A 27708-nucleotide genomic window follows, 5' to 3' on the forward strand; every position below is an offset into this window, starting at 1 on the left:
ATATGGAGTGTAGACATCTACTGTGTTGCACTTATAGTTATTCAGATTACAAATAAGAATGTGAAACCTTCCCTGTGTATCTTTAAGCTCCTCCAGAAATTCAAACGGTATGGAGTTTTTTTTATAATTGTAGCTACTCCTGCTCTCTTTTTTTTTCCATTTACTGATTCATAATTATGGGGAAAGTTTTTGTGATTAAAATTGGGGTGTTTCTCTTTTGCAAACTCGGTTTCTTGGATGCATGCTAGGTCTACCTGGTAATTATTTAGTTCTTTCCACAACGTGAACCTCTTATTGGGACTATTTAAACCTCTTACGTTGTAAGATAGGAGTTTGATGGACATGTGTGGGTACTTAGAGATTTACGGTTGCAATAAACTTGGTGAATGCAATTTTTTAAGATGGGATGCAAAGTGTGTGAGTAGCTCTTAAATGAGAAAGAATGAGACAATTAAACAGGATAGAATAATTAATAAAGTTAAACTTAACAATTAGTCACTATACAATAGGTTATTTATACAAAAACAGTGTTGTACATATAACAGTGCTTTTATCCAAAGTCTTCCAAAAGGAACCTTATTCAACCGAGGTTCTCCTTTTTTTGGGGAAAAAGTTTGTGGATAAAGACCGTGAAGGCCGTCAGTATAGAAGAATTCACGGAAACAATTCAAAGAGGAATAGAATAAAATACAAATGTCAAGAAATTACATTGTCTCATATCATAAAACCAATAAACCTTATAACAATTTAGTGATTTGACAAAAGGGTAAAAAAAAAATACAAAGATCATTTGAGTACTTCTTTGTTATGAGACCAAAAAGATCTATTTTGAGAAAAATTGTGTGTGTAAATAAGAGAACATTGTTCGTGAGACTAGTTGTTCAACGTTTAGGATATATTGTCACCAAAGGGGAATTGTCCTTTAGAGGAGAGATGAATTAAGGCCCTCTTCCAGGGTAAATAGAGGGATGGCTTTCCCCTTAAAGAACACAAGAAGCTTTAGAGGATGTCCCCATATATATTGAATTCCCAAGCTTCTCAAGGAGGTTGCTATCTCTTTAAATGTTTTCTGAGCTTCCATTGTTTCCTTGGAAAGATCCGCGAAAACTTTTAAGTGGGCGTAGGGTTCAGGGAATGTTTTCTCCTCTTTTATATAATTTTGAATTTTTTCTTTGGTGCTAAAGAATTGTATGCATAATAGAGTATCTCTAGGCTTGTCGGCAGGGATTGACGAAGGGCGTTGAAGACGGTGAATTTTGTCTATATTTTATTCAACATTAGTTAGTGAAGGAATGTTTTTTTAAAATCATATTTTAATGTATTCAGATAAATTAGAGGGTGCAATGCTTTCTGAGATTCCTCTAATCTTTAAATTGTTTCTGCGGCTTTGGTCTTCTAAGTCCGCTAGTTTGATTTTCAGTTTTCTGATTTCTGATTTGTTATCCTGGTTTTCAATAATCATTTTTTCAGTTTTTTCCTCCATTAATGTAAGTCTTTTAGCATTGTCTTCTAATTTTTGGCCAAAAGCATTGAGGGAAGATTGAATTATCTCCACTTGACTAAAACCAATTTTCATATTTTTATCAATTGTTTTAGTAAGATTATTCAAATGGATTCCAATATCTTTAAATTCAGACAAAGAGGGATCTGCTAAACTAATTGTTTCGTAGATTTCTTTCCCACTGTTAGGAGGGGGTGAATCGCTTTTAGAGCGCCTTCTATCTGGGCTTAATTTAGGAGATGAGTCGACAAAGTCATCCTCTGAGTCTTCTGAGGGTATTGAGCTTTTATTGCCCCAATCTCCAGGCTCCCTTCTTTTGACAGAGATACAAAGATCCATCTCTTCTTCTCCCTTTTTGGCTGGTAGAGAATTAGTGTCTTTGGTTGAAGTGTTTGTGGAGGGAGTATTTATATGGGTTTTTGTGAAGCTTCATTTTTAGCCTCTTTACTATAGGAAAGCGGCATATTAGACTTCTTAGGATTTACTTTGTCATCCACCTTTTTAAGGGGGGATCTTGACTTGATAGGACTCAAAAGGTTGGGCGAATTTACTGAGGTGTTGGAGTAGGAGTGATGGTGAGAAGATTTGTCCTTTTGAACTTTAGGTTTATTAATGGATTCAGAAGATTTATGTAACGTTGAGGAAGTATTTTTATTTTTAGAAGCCATCATAAGATATTATTTGTTAAACAGAGAGTTAGAGTTGAGTCCCAATAATAAGTTTGTAACTTTATATATAAAAGTCAGATTTGCAATAACGATGTATCTTAAGACTTTTGTACAAGCCCTAACGACGAACTCAAGGCTGATAGATGTGTATAGTAGAACAATTGCTAAGCAGATGTTACAATAAAGTGACTTAATAGCGAAGTTATATTATGAAATAACTTTCTGATTATTGTATAGCATACAATATATAGAGAATATGTCAAATATATCAGATATGGTGATATGAATATAGACAAATAAATGATGGATACAATGGTAAGAATAAAGAACCTTTAGGGTCCTATGAGCATAAAATGTATAAACAGAAACCTTTCCACCATTTAGATCTCAGATATCAGATAACAGACACGTTGCCAGTTCCCAACTTGAAAAATATAGATGGATGGATGGTTGTGAGAGTCTGTTGCCTTCCGTAGATTTCCCATTGATATTAATTTGTGCCTTTATTGTAGGCGTTGAAGATAGTAACTTCACTTTGATCCCCTCACTGATACAACTCTTCAAAAGTGAAGTGAGGGAGGTTGCAGAAAACCCCTCAAGCAATCCTCACAAGGAGTCTCTGCAAATTTCACTGACAATAATCTGTTTAACAGTGCATACCCCGCAGGGACTCAAGCAGCCCCAGGCAATGACACTGACACATAACAAGGAAGTTCCCGTTTAAGCACTCACCCCTTCCAGCTATATGAATGTGTTCCTGTGTATGGTAAGCCAGCCTCCGGAAGGTAACTCATACCTGTGCCACAGGAGTGTAGAAGGGGGAATTGATGTCTACTCCAAAGGGGATTTTTCACAAGACTTGTACAGCTCCAATGGGTAACCGACTCTCCGGTGAGGATTTGGTACCAGCTGATGCTATGCGCTCCGCTGAGAGATTTATGCCGGCACTGTTCTTCTGTCACAGCCTCTGACAAAGTTTAGGGGTGACTGTAGCTTTTAATAAGGCTTTATAGTAAACCTGTGGTCACCTATGGCAATTCTGCTGACGCTGTCTTTTTTCTTCTGTGCTTCTCAGGTGCGCGCCGGAGAGTTAGGGTATCGCGGTCCCGCCGGTACTTCTCCTAGTCTTTTCCTGTGGTCCGATTCCTGAAGTCCAGGAGGAATCTTAAGGGATCCCAAGCGAAGGTAAGTATGTAAATAGCTGTTGCAGGGTTTGCTGTAATAGATCCGGTAATCCTTGCTCGCCACAGCAGCAGCTGTCAGCAAAGTCCCGCCCGCAGTGTCTGAGGAACAGCTGAGTCACGGTCCCGCCGATAATTCCAATGGGGATCTCAGTTGTGCCACCTCAGAATGCAAGATGGGGACTAGGGACACTTAGGTGGGCGATCTTACCCTGTTGCAGCTGTGTCCTGAGCCTGTACCTCTTGTCCAGGCCTCAGCTGGTGCAGAGGAGAAACAAAGTCGCGCTTCCCCGCAGAGCCGCAGGTTAGTCAGCTGATCCACTGGGGCTCCTGTCAGTCCTTGGCTCCGGGCGATCAGCTGGTCATGGATGTCCTCTGGTCTGACAGGATCCGACTGCAGCAGGGTGCCAGCTCCAGGGGGACAAAGATGGCTGCGAGCGCCACAAAAAGCGGTCCTCTGCTGAGGTAAACAAGGGAGGGGAAATGCCCTGACTGCAGCTCCGTTGCCATGCCGACTTCAAGATGATGTAGCTCAGGCTGTATAGGTCCAAATTTCTTGTTCTTTGCCTCAAAAGAATCCTGAGACTCTAAGGAGTGTGTCCATAATAAATCTTGTAAGAAAATCTTCTTTTTGTAGGTGTGTGCATAGGTTTTCTGTGTAGCCTTCACAGAGCTCCAAACTCCAATTTCCTACATCTCCTGCGTCCAGGCCAAGCCCCCCACATTTCTTTTTTCAAATATCCTTAATTAGCTCCAAAAACCATTCATTGCTCTACAAAAACACCTGCAAAACGCATCAAAAACTCTCCAAAGTGAATGAGAAATGTGAAGTGTCTTGCAGATGTGGAGTATTTTTTGACTTGCAGATTTAGTACAGAAAATAATTATCAGCATGTCAATTCTCTGTGCGTTTTTGCTGCATTTTTTGCCTGCATTTTTTCAGTGTATTCAATGGGTGAAAAACGCAGGCAAAACGCACCAAAAGCCAAAATAGAAAATAATCTACAGCATGTAAATTCTCTGTGCATTGAATGCACTGAAAAAACACATCAAAATCGCTGCAAAAACATAAGCAATAAAACACATCAATAACACGGTAAAATCACTGCAAAAACGCAATGTGTGAACATAGCCCTATTCTGCAAAAAAAACATGCAAAGCACAAATTCCTGATAAAAAAAAATGTGTGCAAGAGATTTCTGGATTCTCATAGACACTTACTGTAAAACGCAGCAGATAATTAGCATAAAAAAAGGACTGAAAAAATGCTGAAAAAAAAAACCACAATGTGGGAACATGTCACTTCTTCAAGCGTTTTTTCACCACTATTTCATTAGAAATAATGGGTGGTGAAAAAAAGTTGGAAAAAGCACCAAAAATGCAGATGTTTTTTCAGTGTTTTTTGTGCCAAAACCTGATGAGATTTTTTTTTCACTGAACTTAGAGTGCATGCATAAAGAGACAAAAGGACAGTGAAAAAAATGCATCAAAAAATGCTGAAAAAAAGCACCAAAAAAGCAAGAAAAATCCTGAACAAACCTTCTTGGCAAGACTTCAGGATTTGCTTCAGAAAAAAATGCGACAACAACACTTTGCTGCGTTTTAGGTTATGTGCGCACGATTAAGAATTGCTTGCAGAAATTTCTGCAGCGTTCCTGCAAGGTTTTGCACCACTTTGCATCAAAAACGCTGCGGAAATTCTGCGTGCTTTTGATGCATTTTTTTGCATTTACATGCATTTTATGTGCGTTTTTGCCTGCAGATTTGCCATTTGTTTTTTCCAATGCACTGTATAGGAAAAAAGCAGACAAATCCGCACAAAGAATGAACATGCTGCTTCTCTTTCTGCACATGAAATCCTGTCTGGAAAATTCCTGATCATGTGCACAGATCTTCCAAAATCCCAGAAAATGCTGGGATAAGGTTTGCAATGCATTTTTGATGCCAAATCCGCGCGGATTTTCCGCAGCAAAAGCACATAACAAACACACCGTGTACACATACAATTACAGTACCCGCAAAGTCTATGAGATTCCAGAAATCCCATGCACACATGATCAGGATTTTGTGCTTTGCATGTTTTTTTGCAGAAAAGGGCTATGTTCACACATTGCATTTTTCCCTCTATTTTGCTTAGATTTTACCGCAATTTTGATGCGTGTTATTGCCTGCATTTTTGCTGTGATTTTACAGCTATTTTGATGCGTGTAAGGCTAAGTTTTCTGCTGCAAATCTGCTAACTTTTCTCTGGCAGGAAATCTGCTGTTAAAAATGAAGGTTTTGGTGTATTTTTGTTGCGTTTTTGCTGCGGTTTTTGGACCATTGATTACTTCCTATAGGTGAAAAAATGCTGCAAATACGCAGCAAAAAAGCAGGTGCGTTTTCTGCTGCAAAAACGCTGAAAGAAGTGACAAGCTCTATTTTCTCAAAACACAACCAAGTCACAAAATATGCAGCAAAAAAAAAAAAACAACATGTGTGAACAGAGAATTCTGGTTTCTCATAGACTTTGCTGGTAGTGCAAAATGCAGCTGAAAATTTGCATAAAAATCTGCAGCAAAATACGCTGCAAAACCCAACACCTGTGAACATAGCCTTACAGCGATATTGATATGTTTCATTGCCTGCGTTTTTGCAGCGCTTTTACTATGATTTTGATGCGTGCTATTGCCTGCATTTTTGCCTCGATTTTACCATGATTTTGATGGGTTTTATTTTCTGCTTATTTCCTACGTTTTTTCTGCGATTTTACTGCAATTTTGATGCGTGTTATTGCCTTCGTTTTTCCCGATTTTGCCTGCGTTTTTTCCGTGCTTTCAATGCACAGAGAATTGACATGCTGAAGATTATTTTCTATTGTGCTTTTGGTGCGTTTTACACTCACTAACTGAATGCACTGAAAAAACGCAGGCAAAAAATGTGGCAAAAACGAACAGAGAATTGACATGCTGATGATTATTTTCTGCACTAAATCTGCAAGTCAAAAAATACTCAACGTGTGCATGACACTTCACATTTCTCATTCACTTTGCTGCAAAGTTTTTGATGTGTTTTTGCATGCGTATTTTGCATGCGTTTTTGTACAGCAATGAATGGTTTTTGGAGCTAAATAAAGATATTTGAAAAAATTGACAGACCCTGAACTTGAGATTCTCAAGGAAACAGCTAGAATTAACTTACCAGATATCGCCAATGACCAAACCAATAGCACAATACTAAATATCTTTATCAAGGCGAACAAACACAAGAGTGTAATCTCTAAAATATACAAAATTCTCTGTGACTCAGGAGAAACTCCCCAATTTATTAGCAAATGGGAGAAGGAATTAAACATAACTCACGAACCAGAAGAAATTTCAAAACTACTAAAGGATATACACTTTATCTCCCCCTCAGTTAAATATCAAGAATTAAACTACAAAATTATATCCAGATGGTATAAAACCCCAGATATTCTCAATAAAATAAATAAAACCAATTCATCTATCTACTGGAGGTACAATGCAGCTCCTGGAACGCCTTACCAAATCACACCTTTCTGGAATACAATACATAAACATATAAAAAGAGCCCTTAACGTATCATTCCCTTTAACCCCTCAATCTCCATTCCCAATGTCAACATCCTAACATTTACATTATAACATTTCATCTTCTCAATGCAGCCAAAGGTCTTATTGCAAGACATTGGAAAGACACTGATCCTCCCTCCCTTTCAGAATTGGTCAATGAGGCCAATAGTATATATCTATTCGAAAAGAATAGATTGACCCACCCCAAACAGAACAAACTCCTTGAAAATTGGCGTCAATGGTATGAATATCAAAATAGAATTATATTATAGCCCATGGAATTAAGCAATTAATCATGTTTGTGCTATATTTACCTATACTTGTCTTTAATTTTTCACCACAAATGTAAAGTTTCGCCTACTCTCAATAGGACTTCTCCCTTACCTTCCCCTTCTAACTCTCCCTCCCAGTTTGATATTCCCCTTCGCTTCCCACCTCTTCTAGTTCTTCCCTATTATTGTCTCCCTAATATAAAATGAATGTTGTTTCTCTCAGTTGTAATGCCCATATGTATAGATTGGTTGTTTTTCATGTGTGCGTATGTTTGTTACCTGCCACAACATTCTAAAATAAAGAATTTACAAAAAAAAAAGATATTTGAAAAAATAAACGTTGGTCATTGCTTTAAGGGTATGTGCACACGATCAGGAGCCGCTGCAGGTTTGATGCTGGGTGCTTATGCGAAGTGAAATCGGCAGCCCCAGATGTTACAGCTGTGATAGTGTCACTGGTTTCATATGTGAGGGGAGGTATGTGTCACTCAGGATGCTCTCCTGTGTGAACTAAGACCTACTTTATTTCTGACAGCATTTTATATGCTGGTGGGTTTACTCTGTAAAAGGGTGTGCAGTTTTATGGGAATGGCAAAGAGGGCGGGACGCCATTCACCTACCTCCCCTCAGGGTGTGGCTGAGCAATGTGTAAAAGCTCAGTCCCCCTTTTTTTTTCCTCTGGAGTGTGGTCTGGAGAGTGAAGTCTCCAGACAGTGTTGTGGAAGCTGCAGAGCTTTTTACAAGGACTCTGCCTATGCAGTTTGTGCTAGCGGAGCCCACTCACCTATAGACTGAGCTACATTTTGTTTTGCTTTCCCGTTTAACCCAGAGGGGTCTTGTTTATTTTTTTCTGTGGAACCCTGCATGAGTTTATGCCATATAATAAACCAGCAGGAAGGTAACCTGAGAACGTGTGTCCTGATTCTGGCTCTGGGAGAGCCGAGCGAGTCGTCTTGCCACACAGCATAGAGAATTTGATTTGTAGAAATCTCATGTCCAATATTCGTTCATGTGTGCCTGCAGATCACCCGCGGAAACAGACATGCAGCGTGTCTTTCAAGACTGCACCATGTCAATTTCTCTTGCGGAGTCGCTAGTTTCCGCAAGAGAAATCTGATCAGTACTATGTACTGAATGAAATGAATCCGCATGGTTCAATGAACACATGTGCATTCACCAGCGTTCAATAGAACGCAGCACTTTGGATGCAGCATAAAGTATGCTGCGTCCAAAACGCTACCTGTCCGGATCGTGTGCACATACCCTAACCCTTGGATTACTGTCGGTCCCAGGGTGAGTATTTTCACTGCATTCAAAATGCTGCGTTCTAATGCAGGCAAATAAAAAAAAAGGGTTTTCTGCTCTGCACACAGAAGCTCTGCAGAGTCTGAAAACAGCTGAATTTCAACCCCATGAAATCAAAAAGTGGCCTACAAGGGCTTGCTTTCTTTATCACATAAGCAAGTGCAAAAATAGATTCAAGCTATACTCGTGCATATAGCACAATACAACCCGTGCACAACACTGTTCTATGGCATGGGTTCTGCTGCTCTTTCTCTCTGAATGTCAGTAAGTTCACAAGAAAAAAAAAAGTGCTGCATGGTCGATTGAAAAGGTACACAGCAGAGGACTTATCTACACTATCTGACTTCCACACAAGCACCCATCTATCTAGCTAATATCTCTCATTACACAGGAGAACACTGAGCAGCGTCTGTCTCCAGCAGTGACATGAATAAAACGGCGCTGAGGGAACATGGCCACTTTTTATATAGAAAGGACATCTGATTTCAACAGCCAGTGGCAGAAGCCCTTATGTCTGGACAGTGTGGATGCTTCCTGCGCGGTGATAGGCTAGCCGCACTTTCCTCACTTAAAGTTACAGAGAAAAAAAAAAAAAAGTGCGCCGCTGATCTGACCAGTTCTGAGCCATCACCAGCCCCAAACTCATTTACCACATCCCCCAGCTCATCATACACAAGCACTATGCTAGCAAAACTGTTAAAAACGCTGTAGTTGTCCCGCAATCACGTTCACGGCACCGAACGGTGCCGATTTTAAGTAAAAATGCTCGCCTTTCCGATCACGAATCCGAATGTACCACATTTCTGTCGAACTTAAGTTTGGAGATCGGATTTCGAACATATTTGCTCATCACTACTCTTCAACTCCCAGTAGAATTCATACACTGCTCTGTTCTCCAGCACACTTAACACCAAGTGAGCCTATTCCCTGGTTCTAGTAAAAAAAAACTAGGCAGGTGCCTCTAATCAAACCCTGCAGTGCTAGGATTTAACCCTGTCCTACCTGGCTTTTTCGCAAAACATATACATAAAAAAATGCTTACCTATAATTCCTGTAGCGTAACCTTCTTTTTTCAATATTTCAGCAAAAGTAATTTCATATTCTGGAAGTCCACCAGAAGATGCTGAAAATATGAAAGTTCCCACGATGAACTCAGCAGCCATGCCTAAATGATAAAAGAAAAAGAATGAAGACGTGTAGAGAATGTATTTCTGGAGTGTGATGGGAGTTTCATTGTCCTATTTTGAATGAATTCACAATGCAATCCTCCCAGCATTGCTTTGTGTTGATCATTCATGATTTTGAGCACAATAAGCCTTATAGAGAAATCAGGAAACGTATAAAATGGTAACATAATGGACAGTGTGTAAATTTCTTAATCATCATATGAAGAACCAACAAGTAACACATTCTATGGAAACATATTAACACTGAAATGCAACAATAAAGGATGTTCTGAATTTAAAATATGTTCTAGCCTTATGTCTGCTGCCTGAGGGATATATTTCAAGCCTCAGGTTTATAAGCCTTTATTATTAAAACCTTTCATATAATTACTTGGGAACAAATTGGAGACATTAATAAAAATGTCATTAGTGTATGACATGTTTAATCTGAGGATGATCCTCAACAGTCAGCCATGCACAATGCCTCACAAAAATTTTGTGAGGCATTTTATTAAAAGGCAACCGTATCTTAATGCACCACTCCAGTGTTTTTTTTTTATTGCAACACTGGAGTCTTGCTAGTAATGTAAGGTCCCTGCACCTAATATTATGCTCACCACCTGGCATCTTTAGCACTTTCCAGCATTGCTTCGGTCCAGATCCGTCTTCTTGTGACCACAACTTCTGACTGACCGGAAGTCAGAGGTAGCTGTCACAGCTTTCAATGTAAGTCTATGAGAGCCTCATTCATTCAAAAAAGTGACCTATGGCTCGATACAAAGAAACATTGGAGTGATCCGGCAGGTCATAAACTGCTGGAGACCCACTGAAGCAGCACAGACAGAATATGAAGACAACAGCCGGAGAGTATAAGACTAAGGACAGAGAACTTACATTACTAGCATGACTCTAGTGCTGCAGTAAATGTAAAAAAAAATGATGGAGTGTGCTAATGAATTTAGTGCATGATATGCCAGTCTTGATGAGCTTATCCCTATGTTTTATTTAGAAGTTGAACATTCTAGCTTTACAAAACATAACCTGAATAATGCAAAGTCTGTAATTTTGATTAATAGCATATGTTTCCCTAATAGAGGGAAAAATGGTGAAATTAACAACAATAAAAATATTTTAGTACTTTTTTACTCCTCTCCTAAATTTTTATGACCTGAATTATTTAAGATATGGAGTTTATTAATGGTAAACCAAATTCTACATCAAGCTGTTTCTAAGTTTTTTTAATGAGTAGTTGACAATAGTGATGAGCGAACGCTAAAATGCTCAGGTGCTCGTTGCTCGGGTTGAGCAAATTGTGATGCTCGACCTGTGCCTTTTCCCTCTTACTGCACATAATGTTGTATTCTGTGCTTATGTATATGACCTACTGTCTGATCTGTTAGCTACAGGGTCAGTATTAGATTAGGAATGGGATAGTGCAGAGGTGGGCACTATAGCATAAGAAGTATTTAGTTGTTAGTCAGGAAACAGTTAAGGGGTTCAGGAGCTGCTCCAGTGTGGAAGGAGCAGGACAAGGAAGAACTGGGTGACTTCCTGATTGCAGAGAGAGTCAGTCAGAGGGAGAGATGTGACAAGAGCAGTTGTTGTAAGTCCAGGTGGCACCAGTACAACAGCCTGTCCAGCAGCAAAAGAACATCAGTCAGGAACTCTGAAATAGACTTTCCCTTAATGTTCGGGGCCTACGGTCCACAGAAGCCAGCAGAGAATCTCATCTCAAAATCTTCCAAGAAGGGAAGTCAGACAGGGAGTAGTACAGAGAAGACAGTACAGGACTCTTAAAACTGCGAGGCCAAATAGGTCGACTATGGAAGGGATAGCACAGGAGAAGCGAACAGTGAACATCAATACATGCTGTGCAATGGACATTGAACCTGGAGAAGTATGTACCTAATACTGCATGCTCCACTGCTCCATGTTGAATTTTGACATTTAAGTAAAGTTCTTTTTTATAAAATGGAGTGAAAGTTCAAAATGTGTGTGCTGCGGTTCCTGACGTAGAAAAACCGAAGACAGCAGAGACCAAAACATGTATATAATGCACCACACGCACAACACAGGAGAATTGGGACAATTGTCTTTGTCAGGGAGCCAGGGTGTGGGAATACAGCAGTAGTCCCTTGCCACCACTGCCACCCTGAGACCCTCACAAGTCTATGGGAAACTTGAGCATTTTAACAGCGCCCCCCCGCTCCCTCCCGGAAGTGTGCCGGAGGCCTAAAATTTGCTCTAATCAATGGGAACAGTGCTCAAATGACATGGGAACAGCATGGGGAAATACCCCTGGAAGCATCTCTGACTTCCAAGTCAATGCTGTAAACAATGTTGTCAGAGTACTATGCCACTTTTAAGGACTCACAATTAGAGATGAGCGGTGTTCGACTCGAACTGTTCGCCAATCTCAAAATCAAGCTGTTTTGGGAGGTGTTTGAGTCGTTCGACGAACTCGAACGATTTGCAAAAAATTCAGCAGTTCGAGGTTATGTTCACTAACTGTTCGTGCACCAAAAGAGTAATTGGATTTTTTCACAATAATACTTTTGAGATGCTTGGGCGGGAGCTCGGTTCCCCGTCCTGCATGTCTGGCGCTATTTAGAGCACCAATCATGCAGGGACTGTCTGCTACTCACAGTAAAGCCACAGCCATGGTGGTTGTGGCATTACAGTGGTTGCCCAAATCGATGAGAACAGTGCTCACAGTGAAACATGAAAAGCCGGCAATTCAGCAGCGGCATACACCGGTACCCGACAATTTAGAAAAGAAAGAATAGAGCATCACACATAGATTAGATAGATAGAAACATGTAAGTCACATATTTCATAAGTATAGTGACAGTGTTGGTTACTGTACTTGTCATTTAGTGTTAAAGGATTTATTAAAAAAAAATTGGCGTGGGGTTCCCCGTAATTTTAGTCTCTAGCGGAGGTTAAGCAGATGGCTGGGGCAGATGTTTGAAGCCTGGGAAGGGGGTAATACCCACGGAGCTTCCAAGGCTACTAATATCTGCCCCCAGCTGAATACCTAGCCTTTACTAGCTATTAAAATGGGGGACCCCCAAAAAAATGAAGTGGGGTCCCCCCTATTTTAATAGCTAGCAAAGGCTAGGCAGACAGCTGGGGGCTGATATTAATAGCCCAGGAAGGGTGCCATGAATATTGGCCCCCTCCCAGGCTTGAAACATCAGCCGTCAGTCGCCCCAGAAATGGCGCATCCATAAGATGTGCTAATTCTGGCACTTAGCCTTGCTCTTCCCACTGCCCTGTAGCAGTGGCAGTGGGGTAATAGGGCTGGGGTTGATGTCAGCTTATAATGCCAGCTGACATCAAGCCCAGTTTAGTAATGGGGAGGCGTCTATATAACACCCCCATTACTAACCCCATAGTCAAAATTAAAAAAAACACAAGCACCCAGAATAAAGTCCTTTAATTGAAATAAAGACAAATTCCTTTAATGTTCTAAATTAAACCCTACTTACCGTATCGCCCATTCCAGCTGAAGCTAATGTCTTCTGCAATAAAAGTAAAATAATAAACCAACCTCATCCTTACCTTTCCATGGTTCCCAGGACAGCTTCAGCTCTGCTACATTGACATGACAGGTTGGATCGCAGCAGAATGCTGCCATTCAGCTTGCCATGCCGCAGACACTGAGAAGCTCCTCAGTGAAGCTCCTCAGTGTCTCGCTGTGAAGGCATACAGATGAGCCGAGTTCATGTCCAATGAACTCAGCTCACCTCATGCACGTCACTGACAGCGTGGGAGAATTCTCATGCGCTCAATGCTTGAGCAGGAGAATTCTCCCACGCTGGGATGGCATTGAGATGACAGGCTGGATCGCAGCTGAGCGCTGCCATCCAGCATGCCATCCTTCATAGACACTGCAGAGCGCAGGCATGCTTGCGCTCTGCAGTGTCTCTGAAGGATGACAAGCTGGATGGCAGCGCTCAGCTGTGATCCAGCCTGTCATCAGAATGCCATCCCAGCATGGGAAAATTCTCCTGCTCAAGCGCCGAGCGCAGGAGTATTCTCCCACGCTGGGATGGCATTGAGATGACAGGCTGGAACGCAGCTGAACGCTGCTATCCAGCATGCCATCCTTCATAGACACTGCTGAGCGCAAGCATGCGTGGGAGAATTCTCCTGCTCAAGCGCTGAGCGTAGGAGAATTCTCCCACCCTGTCAGGGACGTGCATGAGGTGAGCTGAGTTCATTGGACATGAACTCGGCTCATCTGGATGCTGTCACAGCCAGACACTGAGGAGCTTCACTGAGGAGCTTCTCAGTGTCAGCGGCATGGCAAGCAGGATGGCAGCGTTCTGCTACGATCCAGCCTGTCATGTCAATGTAACAGAGCTGAAGCTGTCCTGGGAACCATGGAAAGGTTAGGATGAGGTTGGTTTATTATTTTACTTTTATTGCAGAAGACATTGGCTTCAGCTGGAATGGGCGATACGGTAAGGAGGGTTTAATTTAGAACATTAAAGGAATGTGTCTTTATTTCAATTAAAGGACTTTATTCTGTGTGTTAGAGTTTTTTTAACTTTGACTATGGGGTTAGTAATGGGGGTGTCTTATGGATGCCTCCCCATTACTAACCTGGGCTTGATGTCAGCTGGCATTATAAGCTGACATCGACCCCAGCCCTATTACCCCACTGCCACCGGTACAAAGCAGTGGGAAGAGCAAGGCTAAGTGCCAGAATTGGCGCATCCTATGGATGCGCCATTTCTGGGGCAGCTGACGGCTGGTGTTTCTAGCCTGTTAGGGGGCCAATATTCATGGCACCCTTCCTGGGCTATTAATATCAGCCCCCAGCTCTCTGCCTAGCCTTTGCTATCTATTAAAATAGGGGGGACCCCACTTCATTTTTTTGGGGGTGTCCCCCATTTTAATAGCTAGTAAAGGCTAGTTATTCAGCTGGGGGCTGATATTAGTAGCCTGGGAAGCTCCGTGGGTATTACCCCCTTCCCAGGCTTCAAACATCTGCCCCAGCCGTCTGCTTAACCTCCGCTAGAGACTAAAATTACGGGAAACCCCAAGCCAATTTTTTTTTTTAATAAATCCTTTATTTTAACACTAATTGACAAGTACAGTAATCAACACTATCACTGTACTTATTATATACTAGATGGTGGCCCGATTCTAACGCATCGGGTATTCTAAAATATGTATGTGGCCGACCGGGCGCGACTAATCAGAGAATCAGTGTTTAAATGGGTTGTGCACTACTTTAAATTAACCCCCCCAATGTATCCCCTCGGGGCCCCTAACGAATTGAGATTCTGCATTCTGGGCTTGTGTGGCAGCAGTTTGTTGTGGTGTCTGTTGCTCTCGACGTTGTCGTTTCCTTGCTGCTTTGGCTGCTTTTCTGTCATCCTCAGTGGCGTATTTTCATTTGCGACTAGTGTTGAGCAAGCACTAAAATGCTCGGGTGCTCGAAGCTCAGGCCGAGCTCACCGTGATACTCGGGTGCTCGACCCGAGCAACGAGCCCAATGTTAGTCTATGGGAGACCAGAGCATTTTTGCGGCAGCACCCCCAGCAGTCTGTAGAAAGCCTAAAAAGTGCCCAAAACGATAGTGACAGTGCTCAAAATACATGGGGACAGCATGGGCATCGCCCCTGGAAGCATTTCTGACTCCCAGGTCACTGCTGTCAACAACGTGGTCAGAGGTATTAAGCTACTTTTACGGGCTCACAATAAAACGTTCAAAAACTAAACTGAAACACTTTTCCTGTGAAATATGTTAATGAACTTCCTTTCCAGGTTAAAGACTTGTGTATAAGGTAAAATAAAAAAGTAAAAACAAAAATACTCCTCCACACCTTGGGCTATGTTCACAAGTAGCATTTTTTATGCGTTTTTGCACATTTGTATTGCTTTCAACCGTGACAAATGTATTCACCGGGAAATGTCATTTTAACATTTTACAGTCTTATCTGGCCATGTGCTGTGTGACACATGCATACTGTGCTGAAAAGACATGGGAACACCATGGGGAAGACCCCTGGAAGCATCTCTGACACCCAGGTCACTGCCTAAAAGTGTGCCCATCAGAAGTGATCCTTGCCGCATCAGAAGATGCAGACTTGCAACTATCCCCGTGCAAGTCCTTGTCCCAGGGCAGTGTTCAATTGTACCTCCCCCATTGCTTGCAATGCAAGCGCAAGTATGCAGCCTGCCACCCACCCACCCCCAGGCTGTGTCCACGCTCGGTCCCCAGGTGCCAAGGGGCGGCCGGGTGTCCATACTTGGTCCCCAGCCGTACCGCGGCCGGGTGTCCACGCTCGGTCCCCAGCCGCCAGGGGGTGGCCAGGTGTCCATACTCGGTCCCCAGCCGTCCCGCGGCCGGGTGCCCACACACGGTTACCAGCCGCCTGGGGGCGGCCGGGTGTCCATAAACGGTCCCCAGCCGCCCCTATTTCTCCTGTGAACTTCCCCCACACTATTCTTAGCCTGGCCTGCTTTAGGGCAGCATTGGACGAGCCCACCAGTGAACAAGACTCCTCCGGTGGGCCCTGGCTTCTCCATCAGGGGAGTTGAGAGTGCCAAGGTGAGGAGGAAGATGATGATGATAGAAGTTAGCATCTGCTTTGTTTTCTTGGAATGCAAGCGTAAGTGTGCAACGTGCCACCCACCCACCCCTAGGCTACAATACCATACTGCTAGCTTGCTTGCACTTGAAATTGGCCCTTTTAGGCATGTGGAGACAGAAGCCGGCCACCATATCATGGCTGCGTCGGTGGCCCGGTATCCATACTCAGTCCCCAGCCACCCGGCGGCCAGGTGTCGACGCTCGGTACCCAGACGACAGGGGGCGACTGGGTGTCTATACTCGGTCCCCAGCCGCCCCGCGGTCGGGTGTCCACACTCGGTACCCAGCCGCCAGGGAGCGGCCGGGTGTACATACTCGGTCCCCAGCCGCCCCGCGGCCGGGTGCCCACACACGGTCCCCAGCCGCCTGGGGGCGTCCGGGTGTCCATAAATGGTCCCCAGCCGCCCCTATCTGAAGGACAGCCTAACCACAAACACGTGGACAAGAGATTGTGGCCAGGGATGGTCCATCTGACTGACGCCTTCACACTGGGTTAATATTGTGGAAGCCGGGACACAGTTGGACACTGGGATGCAACACGTCCTCCAGACATAGAGGATTGCGGGTCCTGGGTCAATCAGGCTTCAACACAAAGTTCAGAAGGTAGACAGCAGCAGTGGTCGGCCTCCTACACAACGAGTAAATTATGATCATGAGGCCATCCATCTCCTTAGCTTTCTGTTCATTGGAACGCAAGTGCATGTATGTAGTAGCAGATAGGCCTGAGGTGGTCAGAGTTTTGGCGCATATCCTACCTCCTCCAAGGATTTCTGGATGTTTTCCTGCTACTATCCCAGTTCTATGACTCCCGTTAAAACAAAGCTTCAGGTGATGAATGATGGATGAGGTGGTGGCATAGGAGAAAGAGCAGGAGGAAAGGGACCAATCACATCAATATCAGGCCAGTCAACCACACATGTCTTGTAGGATATGTTTCTGTACCTAAAGGAGTGGTTCAGCTACACAGTTATAGGGCATACAGTGAGTGCAATGCCTACCAAAAATTTCAAGGTACTCCAATGCCCCTTGGAAGTGACATGGAGGTCAGAAGGCCTTAACTAAACCGTTTTTTCCATTTATAGCAACTGGGTCTCCTGTACACTGTTGGCCTAAACAGTGAATGGAAGGCTTTCCAAAAATTATGAGGAACTGCAATGCCCCTTGAAACAGACGTGGATTACAGCATACTAAAAACCTTCAACCCATTATTGGGGAGTGGATCTCCCTTAGTGCTCGCCTATGCATTGAAAAGCAAAAGCTGACTAAAATTAGGAGGAAATGCAATGCCCCTTGGAAGAGCAGCGGAGTTCAGAGTGGTTTAACAAGATGGTTTTAATGCCCCTTGGAAAAGTGGTGGAGGTCGCAGTAGCTTAACAAAACGGTTTTAATGCCCCTTGGAAGAGATGTGGAGGTCGCAGTAGTTTAACGAGACGATTTTAATGCCCCTTGGAAGAGACATGGATGTCGCAGTAGCTTAACATAACGGTTTTAATGCCCCTTGGAAGAGAGGTGGAGGTCACAGTAGCTAAACAAGACTGTTTAAATGCCCCTTGGAAGAGACGTGGAGTTCACTGTGGAATAAAAAGACAATATAAATGCCCCTTGGAAGAGTGGTGGAAGTCGCAGTGGAATAAAAAGACAATATCAATGCCCCTTGGAAGAGTGGTGAAAGTCACAGTAGCTTAACAAGATGGTTGTAATGCCCCTTGGAAAAGTGGTGGAGGTCGTAGTAGCTTAACAAGACGGTTTTAATGCCCCTTGGAAGAGTGGTGGAGGTCGCAGTAGCTTAACAAGACGGTTTTCATGCCCCTTGGAAGAGTGGTGGAGGTCGCAGTAGCTTAACAAGACGGTTTTAATGCCCCTTGGAAGAGACATGGAGGTTGCAGTAGCTTAACAAGACAGTTTTAATGCCCCTTAGAAGAGTGGTGGAGGTCTCAGTAGCTTAACAAGACAGTTTAAATGCCCCTTGGAAGAGACGTGGAGGTCACAGTGGAACAAAAAGACAATATCAATGCCCCTTGGAAGAGTGGTGGAGGTCGCAGTGGAATAAAAAGACAATATAAATGCCACTTGGAAGAGTGGTGGAGGTCGCAGTGGAATAAAAAGACAATATCAATGCCCCTTGGAAGAGCGGTGGAGGTTGCAGTAGCTTAACAAGACGGTTTTAATGCCCCTTGGAAGAGTGGTGGAGGTTGCAGTAGCTTAACAAGACGGTTTTAATGCCCCTTGGAAGAGACGTGGAGGTCGCAGTAGCTTAACAAGATGGTTTTAATGCCCCTTGGAAGAGTGGTGGAGGTCACAGTAGATTAACAAGACGGTTTAAATGCCCCATGGAAGAGTGGTGGAGGACTCAGTGGAATAAAAAGACAATATCAATGCCCCTTGGAAGAGTGGTGGAGGTCACAGTAGCTTAACAAGATGGTTTTAATGCCCCTTGGAAAAGTGGTGGAAATCGCAGTAGCTTAACAAGATGGTTTTAATGCCCCTTGGAAGAGACGTGGAGGTCAGAGTGGTTTCAAAAGACGGTTTTAATGCCCCTTGGAATAGTGGTGGAGGTTACAGTGGAATAAAAAGACAATATCAATGCCCCGTGGAAGAGAAGTGGCGGTCACAGTAGCTTAACAACACAGTTTTAATGCCCCTTGGAAGAATGGTGGAAGTCGCAGTGGAATAAAAAGACAATATCAATGCCCCTTGGAAGAGTGGTGGAGGTCGCAGTAGCTTAACAAGACGGTTTTAATGCCCCTTGGAAAAGGGGTGGAGGTCACAGTAGCTTAACAAGACATTTTTAATGCCCATTGGAAGAGTGGTGGAGGTCACAGTAGCTTAACAAGACAGTTTTAATGCCCCTTGGAAGAGTGGTGGAGGTCACAGTAGCTTAACAAGACAGTTTTAATGCACCTTGGAAGAGACGTGGAGGTCAGAGTGGTTTAACAAGATGGTTTTAATGCCCCTTTGAAGTGTGGTGGAGGTCACAGTAGCTTAACATGACGGTTTTAATGCCCCTTACAAGAGCCATGCAGTACAGCATATTAAAAACATTATTCCCATTATTGGGGAGTGGGTCTCCCATAGTCTTTGCCTATGTCTTCCAAGCAAAAGCTGCTAAAAATTAGGACAGAGGAACTTGCAATGCTGGCAACACGGACCATGGTCAACTTGGTGGTATAGTGATGGTGGAGGCTGAGGATAAGGAGAAGAGCAAAATACAGCCAAAATGAGGAAGCGTTTACCCATGTGTGGGTGTGAAGTGGTGCATGGGAATACACCTCCCGAAATAACACAGTGGATTTGACTTTATGTTACTCTGCTGTCATTTGGTGGTGATGAGAAGTCTGGCCCAATCCAGCCCTTGTTCTTTTTGATAAGGGTCAGCTTGTCAGCATTGTCAGTTGACAGGCGAGTGCGCTTATCAGTTATAATTCCCCCAGCGGCACTAAAAACACGCTCCGATAACAAGCTAGCGTCAGGGCATGCCAGGACCTCCAAGGCGTACAGAGCGAGTTCATTCCAAGTGTCCAGCTTGGATATTCAATAATTAAAAGGTAGAGAGGAATCACGGAGTATGCGGGTACGGTCGGCAAGGTACTCCCTCACCATCTTTTGAAACTTTTTGTGAGAGTACCCCGCTCTTCAGGGCCTGTAAGCTGGGTGGGTCTCAGAAAACTGTCCCAGAACGTTGACAGTTTTCCCCTGCCTCTGCTGGATTGGAGTTGCGTCTCTCTCGCATGTACGCCTTGGTTGGGCAACAAACTGTGACCTCTGCCGCTAGCGTGTTCAGATGGGAATTTTTTTAACAGTTCTGCAGCAAGGGCCTTCTGGTACAGCCCCATTTTTGTAGACCTCTCCACCTCAGGAATAAGAGAGTGAAAGTTTTCCTTGTAGCGGGGGTCTAAAAGTGTCACCAACCAGTAATGACTGTCACCCAACATTTTGACAACGCGAGGGAAACGTTTAAGGCAGAGTAACATAAAGTCAGCCATGCGTGCCAGACTGGTAATGGGCAAGACTTCCGTGTCCTCACCAAGATGACGACTGACCATGCTCTCCTCCTCCTCCTCCTCCCCCCTGTCCTCAGGTCACCCACGCTGAACCAACTGTATGACAATTGTACAGGTACAACCATCTACTGTGCATGATACCAGCTTCTGTTCTTACTCCACCTCTTCCTCCTCCTCTCCCTCATTGTTCCCCAATGCACGTTGGGATGAGATGAGGCTGGGCTGTGTGTAATTGCCCGCTACGGCTTCTTGATCCATCTCATCATACTCTGGCTGCAATGCCTCCTCTTTAATTCTCTGCAGAGAGCGTTGCAAAAGACAGACAAGTGGGATGCTGATGCTAATGATGGCGTCATCGCCACTCACCATCTTGGTGGACTCCTCAAAGTTTGTTAGGAAGGTGCATATGTCAAACATCCAGGTCTACTCCTGAGGTCTTATGTGTGGAGTCTGTCCAGAATATCAATGACCTTGTTGCAGCTGATACTCCACAACTGCTCTCCTCTGCTCACAAATCCTTTGCAACATGTGGAGGGTAGAGTTCCAACATGTGGGGACATCACCAACCAGTCAGTGTGCCGGAAGCTGCAAACGCTGCTGCAATACAGCAAAGGCGGCGGAAGCTGTAGCCGACTTCCGAAAATGAGCTGACAGGCGGCGTACTTTGACGAGCAGATCTGGCAACTCGGGGTCCGATTTAAGAAACCGCTGAACCACGAGGTTAAGCACATGAGCCAGGCATGGTACGTGTGTGATCTCGCCTTGCCTCAGTGCCACCACCAGGTTACGGCCATTTTCACACACGACCATGCCTGGATGTAAGTTCAGCGGTCTCAACCACAGATCTGCCTGCTCTTTCACAGCTGTCCACAACTCACAAGCAGTGTGAGGTTTATCACCTAAGCTTATGAGTTTCAGCACAGCCTGTTGCCGCTTGGCTGAGGCAGTACTGCAGTGCTTCCAGCTTGTAACTGATGTGGTGATATCTGAGATGGAGGCTGAACATGAGGAGGAGGAGGAGGATGATGCGCAGGAGCTGTACACTGTGGGGGCAACTCTGACTGACATCGGGCCCGCAATCCTCGGTGTGGGGAGGATGTGTTCCATCCCAAGGCCTGACTGGGTCCCGGCTTCCACTATGTTTACCCAGTGTGCCGTCAGGGAGATGTACTGTCCCTGGCCACAAGCACTTATCCACGTGTCCGTTGTCAGGTGGACTCTCCCAGTAACTGCGTTGTTGAGGGCATGGCAGATGTTTTGGGACAAGTGCTTGTGTAGTGCTGGGATAGCACACCAGGCAAAATAGTGTCGGCTGGGGACCAAGTACTGAGGCACGGCCAATGCCATAATGTTGCGGAAGGATTCGGTCTCCACCAGCCTAAAAGGCAGCATTTCCAACGCAAGCAGTCGTGAAATGTGCGAACTTAGGACTGTGGCCTGTGGGGCGTTGGCTTTGAATTTGCGCTTTCGTTCAAAGCTCTGGGATATGGACAATTAAACGCTGCGGTGGGACGTGGACATGGTCGTTGATACTGTTTCTTGAGAAACTTCCATAACAAGTGAAGAAAGAGAAGAGGAGGCGGCATCTTTGCATGCAGTATGGACAGGGGATTGCCTTGCACGCACAACAGGGGGTTCTATTATACGCACAACAGTGGAAGAAGCAGTGGTGACACCCGCTGACACTGGTCGTGGACCCTGGGGTTCGCCCCACAAAGTCGGGTGCTTTGCTGACATGTGCCTGATCATGCTGGTGGTGGTCAGGCTGGTAGTTTTGTCACCCCTGCTGATGCTGGCATGGCAGGTGGTACAAATGGCCTTTTTGTGGTTAGCAGCAGAGTCTTTAAAAAAATTCCAGACTCTGGAAGACCTATCCGTTGTACTGGCAACATCCCTCATGTTGGTGTTACGGGGAACTGTTGCCCGCCTTCTGTGTGCAGCCACCACACTGCTTCTTCCTGCCTGTTGGGGTACTCCGCCTCCCTCCCCCTGTGTGCTGCTGGCCTCACTCTGCTTGTCCTCCTGCCATGTTGGGTCAGTTACTAGATCATCCACCACCTCCTCCTCTTCCACTTGCGCACCACGATCCTCCTCCTCACTTCGTGGCAATTGTCTCTCATCATTGTCCACCTCTTGTGACAAATTGCAAGCGTCGACTTCCTCTGGCCTTGGCTGTTCAAATATTTGGGCATCGCTACATGGGATATCCTCTTCCACCACTTCAAGCGGAGCAGGCAAGGGGCACAAATATGGAAATGGACCAGTGAACAGCTCTTCAGAGTGTCCAAGTGTGGGATCAGTTGCTGTCTGACGACACTCGACATGGTGGGAGGAAGGAGCATCAGGGTGAGGAGGAGTATGCGGTCGAGACTCACGGCTACTAAAACTTGACCATGTGTAATACAGACCGAAGGTGGTGGTGCCCAGGTGACTGTAAGTATTATCTGCTATCCATTTAATAACCTGTTCAAACTGATCAGTTCGTAATACTGGTGTTGTAGTGTGCTTCCCTAGTAATTTGGTCAAGAAGTGGGAGCGAGAAGCTGTGGCTGTTGGTTGTGGCACATTTTCACCTTGGCCACGGCCCCGTCCTCTACACGCACCATCACCAGAACGTCCAGTTGCACGTCCCTTGCCACACGCCTTGCCCATTGTAAATGAAGTAAAATAGCTTACACTCGCACTATCAATGGAAAAAGGGTAAGAAAAAGGAGATTAGAACCGTGGAAGAGGAAAACTACAATTCTATTTCTCTGGCCTACACCAGAATCTTTTAAACAGATAAATTTGTGTCTGAACACTGAGCGAGACACTCAATTTTTTTATTTTTTGCGGAAAAAATGCCAAAAGCAGGATAATACAGAGATTTGACCCGTGGAACTGCAAAACCACAGTTCTAGTTATCTGGCCTACACCAGACTCTTTTAAACAGATATATTTGTGTCTGAACAGTCAGTGAGACACTATTACTGTTTTTTTTACGGTAAAAATGCCAAAAGCAGGATAATACAGGGATTTGAACCGTAGAACTGCAAAACCAAAGTTTTAGTTATCTGGCCTACACCAGACTCTTTTAAACAGATATATTGGTGTCTGAACAGTCACAGACGCACGCAATTTTTTTTTTTGGGGGGGGGGGGGAATACCAAAAGGTTAATAAGACACGTATTTGTACAGTCTGACTGAGGGAAAAGAAAATACAGGATTTAGATGAAAAAAAAAAGGATTTTTCCTGGCCCCTGAGACCAGGGGATAAGTCTAGCAATTTGACCAGCAGAAGCCCACAGGACTGTAATGCAGCGTTTGCTGGTATAACCACTGCATCTCCTATATAGCCTGCCTGCCAGCCTGATATCTGGGATGGATATTAGTCCTGAGAAGGACTGTTTGTTTGATTTTGCAGGCTTTAGAGACCCTACATTACCTATTTTGCACTATATATCTCTCCCTAAATCAGCAGCACTCTCCCAACACTGTCTGATCTGGAGCGACAGTGTCCAAGATGGCGGCGCCCGGTTTTAAATACTCGAGGTGACGCTGTGCGGCCAACCAATCACTGTAATGCCCACCAACAACATGGCTGCGGCATTACAGTGACTGTAAAGAGCGCCAAACGTGCAGGGCGGAGACCCGAGCTCCCGCCAGAGTAACCCGGAAATACTCGGTGCTCGCCGAACATCCCGAGTAGCGACATGCTCGGGCGAGTACCGAGCAGTGTAGAGCATGCTCGCTCAACACTACTTACGACCCATTAGAAGACAGGAAGCGTAAATCGTGATAACGTGCAGTAAAGAAGTATCTGTCAGCGCGCTGTGACTGGCAGAACATGTTCAGTAAACGTGACAGAAGTACGTCACACTGTGGCTGACAGAATGTGTTCAGTAAACGTGACAGAAGTACGTCACACTGTGACTGACAGAATGTGTTCAGTAAACGTGACAGAAGTGCGTCACATTGTGACTGACCGTGTTTAGTAAACGTGACTGAACTATGTCGCACTGTGACTGACAGAATGTATTCATTAAACGTAACAGAAGTACATCACACACTGTGACTGACAAAACATGTTCAGTACGTCATGGGCAGTTGGTGAGTCACATGACCACATGGACAGAGTCAGCCCTGCTAACTCACGACAGTGGCGTACTTATTTTAAATCCGGCGTCAATTGGCCGGAGAGTGGTGTTTAAATTTGGCACCAATATCGACGATTGGTCGCGGCCCATCAGCGAACTGTGTTAGTGAGGACCGGGGAGCGGCGCTGCCTGTGCGAGTACTTCCGCTGAGAGCAGCAAGGAGATGACCGGCTAGCACCGGTCATCTCCAGGCTGCATCACCGCTGACCTCCATGCGGCTACCGTCGGTAGATCAGCGGCTAGTGTGAAGGGAAGAACGGGGAGCGGCACCGCCTAGGCTGCCGATCGGGGTACTTCTGCTGCGAGCAGCCGGGAGATGACCGTCTAGCGCCGGTCATCTCCCAGCTGCATCACTGCTGACCTCCGTGCGGCAGATGAGCCGCTAACGGCCGCCATCTTGTTCTGAGATCCCGCGTCACTGATTGGCCGTGGACGGACCAATCAGCAACGCGGGATTTCCTGGACGGACAGACAGACGGGACTGAAGATATGACTGACATGTTTCTATCTATCTAATCTATGTGTGATGCTCTATTCTTTCTGTTCTAAATTATCGGGTACCGATGATGAATTGCCGGCCGGCTTTTTTAAAGAGACGGGTGCATGAAAACACTATTATTTTTTTTAATAAATACTTTAACACTAAATTACAAGTACAGTAACCAACACTGTCACTATACTTATTATATATGTGACTGACATGTTTCTATCTATCTAATCTATGTGTGATGCTCTATTCTTTCTGTTCAAAATTGTCGGGTACCGGTGTATGCCGCTGCTGAATTGCCGGCTTTTCATGTTTCACTGAGAGCACTGTTCCCATCGATTTGGGCAACCACTGTAATGCCACAACCACCATGGCTGTGGAATTACAGTGAGTGGCAGACAATCCCTGCCATTGGTTTTAACGGTGTTTGACGGTGTTCAACGAACCGTTTAACGAACATGCCGGTGTTCGATGAACCGAACCGAACCCGAACACTACGGGGGTGGCTCAACACTACTCACAATAAAACATACAAAAACCAAACCAAAATGGATTTTCCTGTAAAAAAATGTTAAAGGGACATTCTTTCCAGGGGAATGACATGTATATAAGGCAAAATAAATACCCCCCCAAAAGAACTGCTCCTCCACACTTTGGCCTATGTTCACACTTTGTGTTTTTGATGCATTTTTGCACGTTGGCATTGCTTTCAACAGTGAAAAATATCTGTACTGGTAAATGTCATTTTAAAATTTTACTACCTTTTACTATGAAGGAGGGACTCTGAAAGTCACAAAACCTATTTTTATAGGGCCATCAGGCAGCTCTTACTATTGTTAAAGAGCCAGCTGTCGGCCCTCACTATTGTTAGAGGGCCATCAGCTGGTTATGCTTTGCTGTTCCCATTATTAAGGAGCAGGTCTCCTATACTGTTATTGCATATAACAAGAGAGAACCACCGAATGATAGGTCCAATGAGACAAGGGATATGAATAAATAGCCTTTATTAGTGTTTAGGTAAAAAGTGTCACTACATGCAGAAGGAGAGCCGCATTGCAATGTCCAAACACAACAATAAATCACACAATAATAGTTGCATTTTGTGCTGCACAATAAAATCTATAGTAGTAGGACAACAGGTGAGTATACCAAGCAGTATTAATGGGTATACATATCACGTATCGTACGGGTCACCTAAAGGTCCATAGTATCTAGCAGATGGATGGTCAACTAATATATATAGAGTAAAGGTACCATGGGTACAATAATTATGACCAAATCTCCAATACCTCTGGACAACCAATACTGTATATCAAAGGTGACAGCAAACAACCAATCCGAAGATGAATGACATACCTGTATGTAAAGCAGCTAGTGTGAAAGACACCTCGCGGCCAACTCCGACGCGCGTTTCGGACACACGTCCTTCGTCAGGGGGTGTTATTTCATATGCAGTGACTGCAAGGGCTGCCAAAAATTAGGACGCACTTCAATACCCCTTTGAAGAGACATTGAGGAGGGTCTCAGTAAAAAAAATGTACCCATTATCAAGGAGTGGGTATCCTATACTTGTAATGCCCATGCAGTGACTGTAAGGGCTGCCAAAATTTAGGATTCACTCCAATGCCCCTTTGAAGAGACATAGAGGAGGGCCTCAGTAAAACAAAAATGTTCCCATTATGAAGGAGCGGGTCTCCTATACTGTTATTGAGTATGCAGTGACTGCAAGGGCTGCCAAAAATTTAACGCCCTCCAATACCCATTTGAAGATACATAGAGAAGGGCCTCAGCAAAAAATATGTTCCCATTATAAAGAAGTGGGTCTTTTATACTGGTAACGCACATACAGTGACTGCAAAGTGACTGCAAAGACTGGCCAAAAATTGAACGCGCTCCAATACCCCTTTGAAGAGACGTAGAGGAGGTCCTCAGTAAAAAACTGTTACCATTGTTAAGGAATGGGTCTCCTATACTGGTAATGCCCATGCACTAAGTGCGTGGTCTGGAAAACATTTACCCCTGGGGGGGTCATGAACAGAACATACTGTATAGCATACAGAATGTTAGAGGTAGGCCTCTAAAAAATTTCCTTTGGGTATCGTAATCACCCTTACAAAAAAATTATGTGGGTATTGTATCACGGTCACTCTGGTGATATGGTGGTGGAGGATAAGGAGAAGGAGAAGGAAGAGGACAACAGAAAATAGACAAAAGAAGGAAAACTATACCCATGTCTGGGTGTGAAGAGGTGCATGGGAATAGACCCCTCCAAAAAAAAAGCCACTGGATTTGACTTTATGTTCCACTGCTATCATCTGGTGGTGATGAGAAGTCTGGTGCAATCCACAATTTGTTCATTTTTATAAGAGTCAGTCTGTCAGCTTGTTCAGTTGCACCTTTCAGTTATAATGCTCCCGGGGGCACTAAAAACCTGCTCTGACAAAATGCTAGTGGCAGGGCAGGACCTCCAAGGTGTAGCGAGTCAGTTCTTGCCACGTGTCCAGCTTGGATGCCCAGTAATAGTAAGGCACAGAGGAATCACGCAGGATGTTGGTACGGTCAGCAAGGTACTTCTTCAGCATCTTTCAAAACTTTTCCTACCTTGTCTGACTACCCCACACATCAGGGCCTGTGCACTGGGCGGGATGGAAAAAAAATGTCCCACACCTTTGACAGTTTTCCCCTGCCTCTGCTGCGTCAAATTTGTTTCTCCCTTGCCTGTATTCCTTGGTTGTCCAAGGAACTGTGACCTCTGCCACCAGCGCTATCAGATCAGAATTTTTTTAATAATTCCGCAACAAGAGCCTTCT

At 44.5% G+C, this 27708-nt stretch overlaps 1 protein-coding gene across 3 annotated transcripts in view; it reads right to left on the reverse strand.

Moving 5' to 3' along the window:
• STS (steroid sulfatase) overlaps nucleotides 1-27708 on the reverse strand; it is an 829793-nt gene that overhangs the window by 495157 nt on the left and 306928 nt on the right. For all 3 annotated transcript variants that reach the window (XM_073667339.1, XM_073667338.1, XM_073667340.1), the window contains one exon: nucleotides 9541-9663. In XM_073667339.1, the coding sequence (XP_073523440.1) occupies nucleotides 9541-9663 (123 nt within the window). The remainder of the gene's footprint in view (nucleotides 1-9540; nucleotides 9664-27708) is intronic.

The sequence above is a fragment of the Phyllobates terribilis genome, unplaced genomic scaffold (genome assembly GCF_046119375.1).
Source record: "Phyllobates terribilis strain yellow unplaced genomic scaffold, ASM4611937v1 Scaffold_2__4_contigs__length_985480577, whole genome shotgun sequence".
Lineage (NCBI taxonomy): Eukaryota > Metazoa > Chordata > Amphibia > Anura > Dendrobatidae > Phyllobates > Phyllobates terribilis.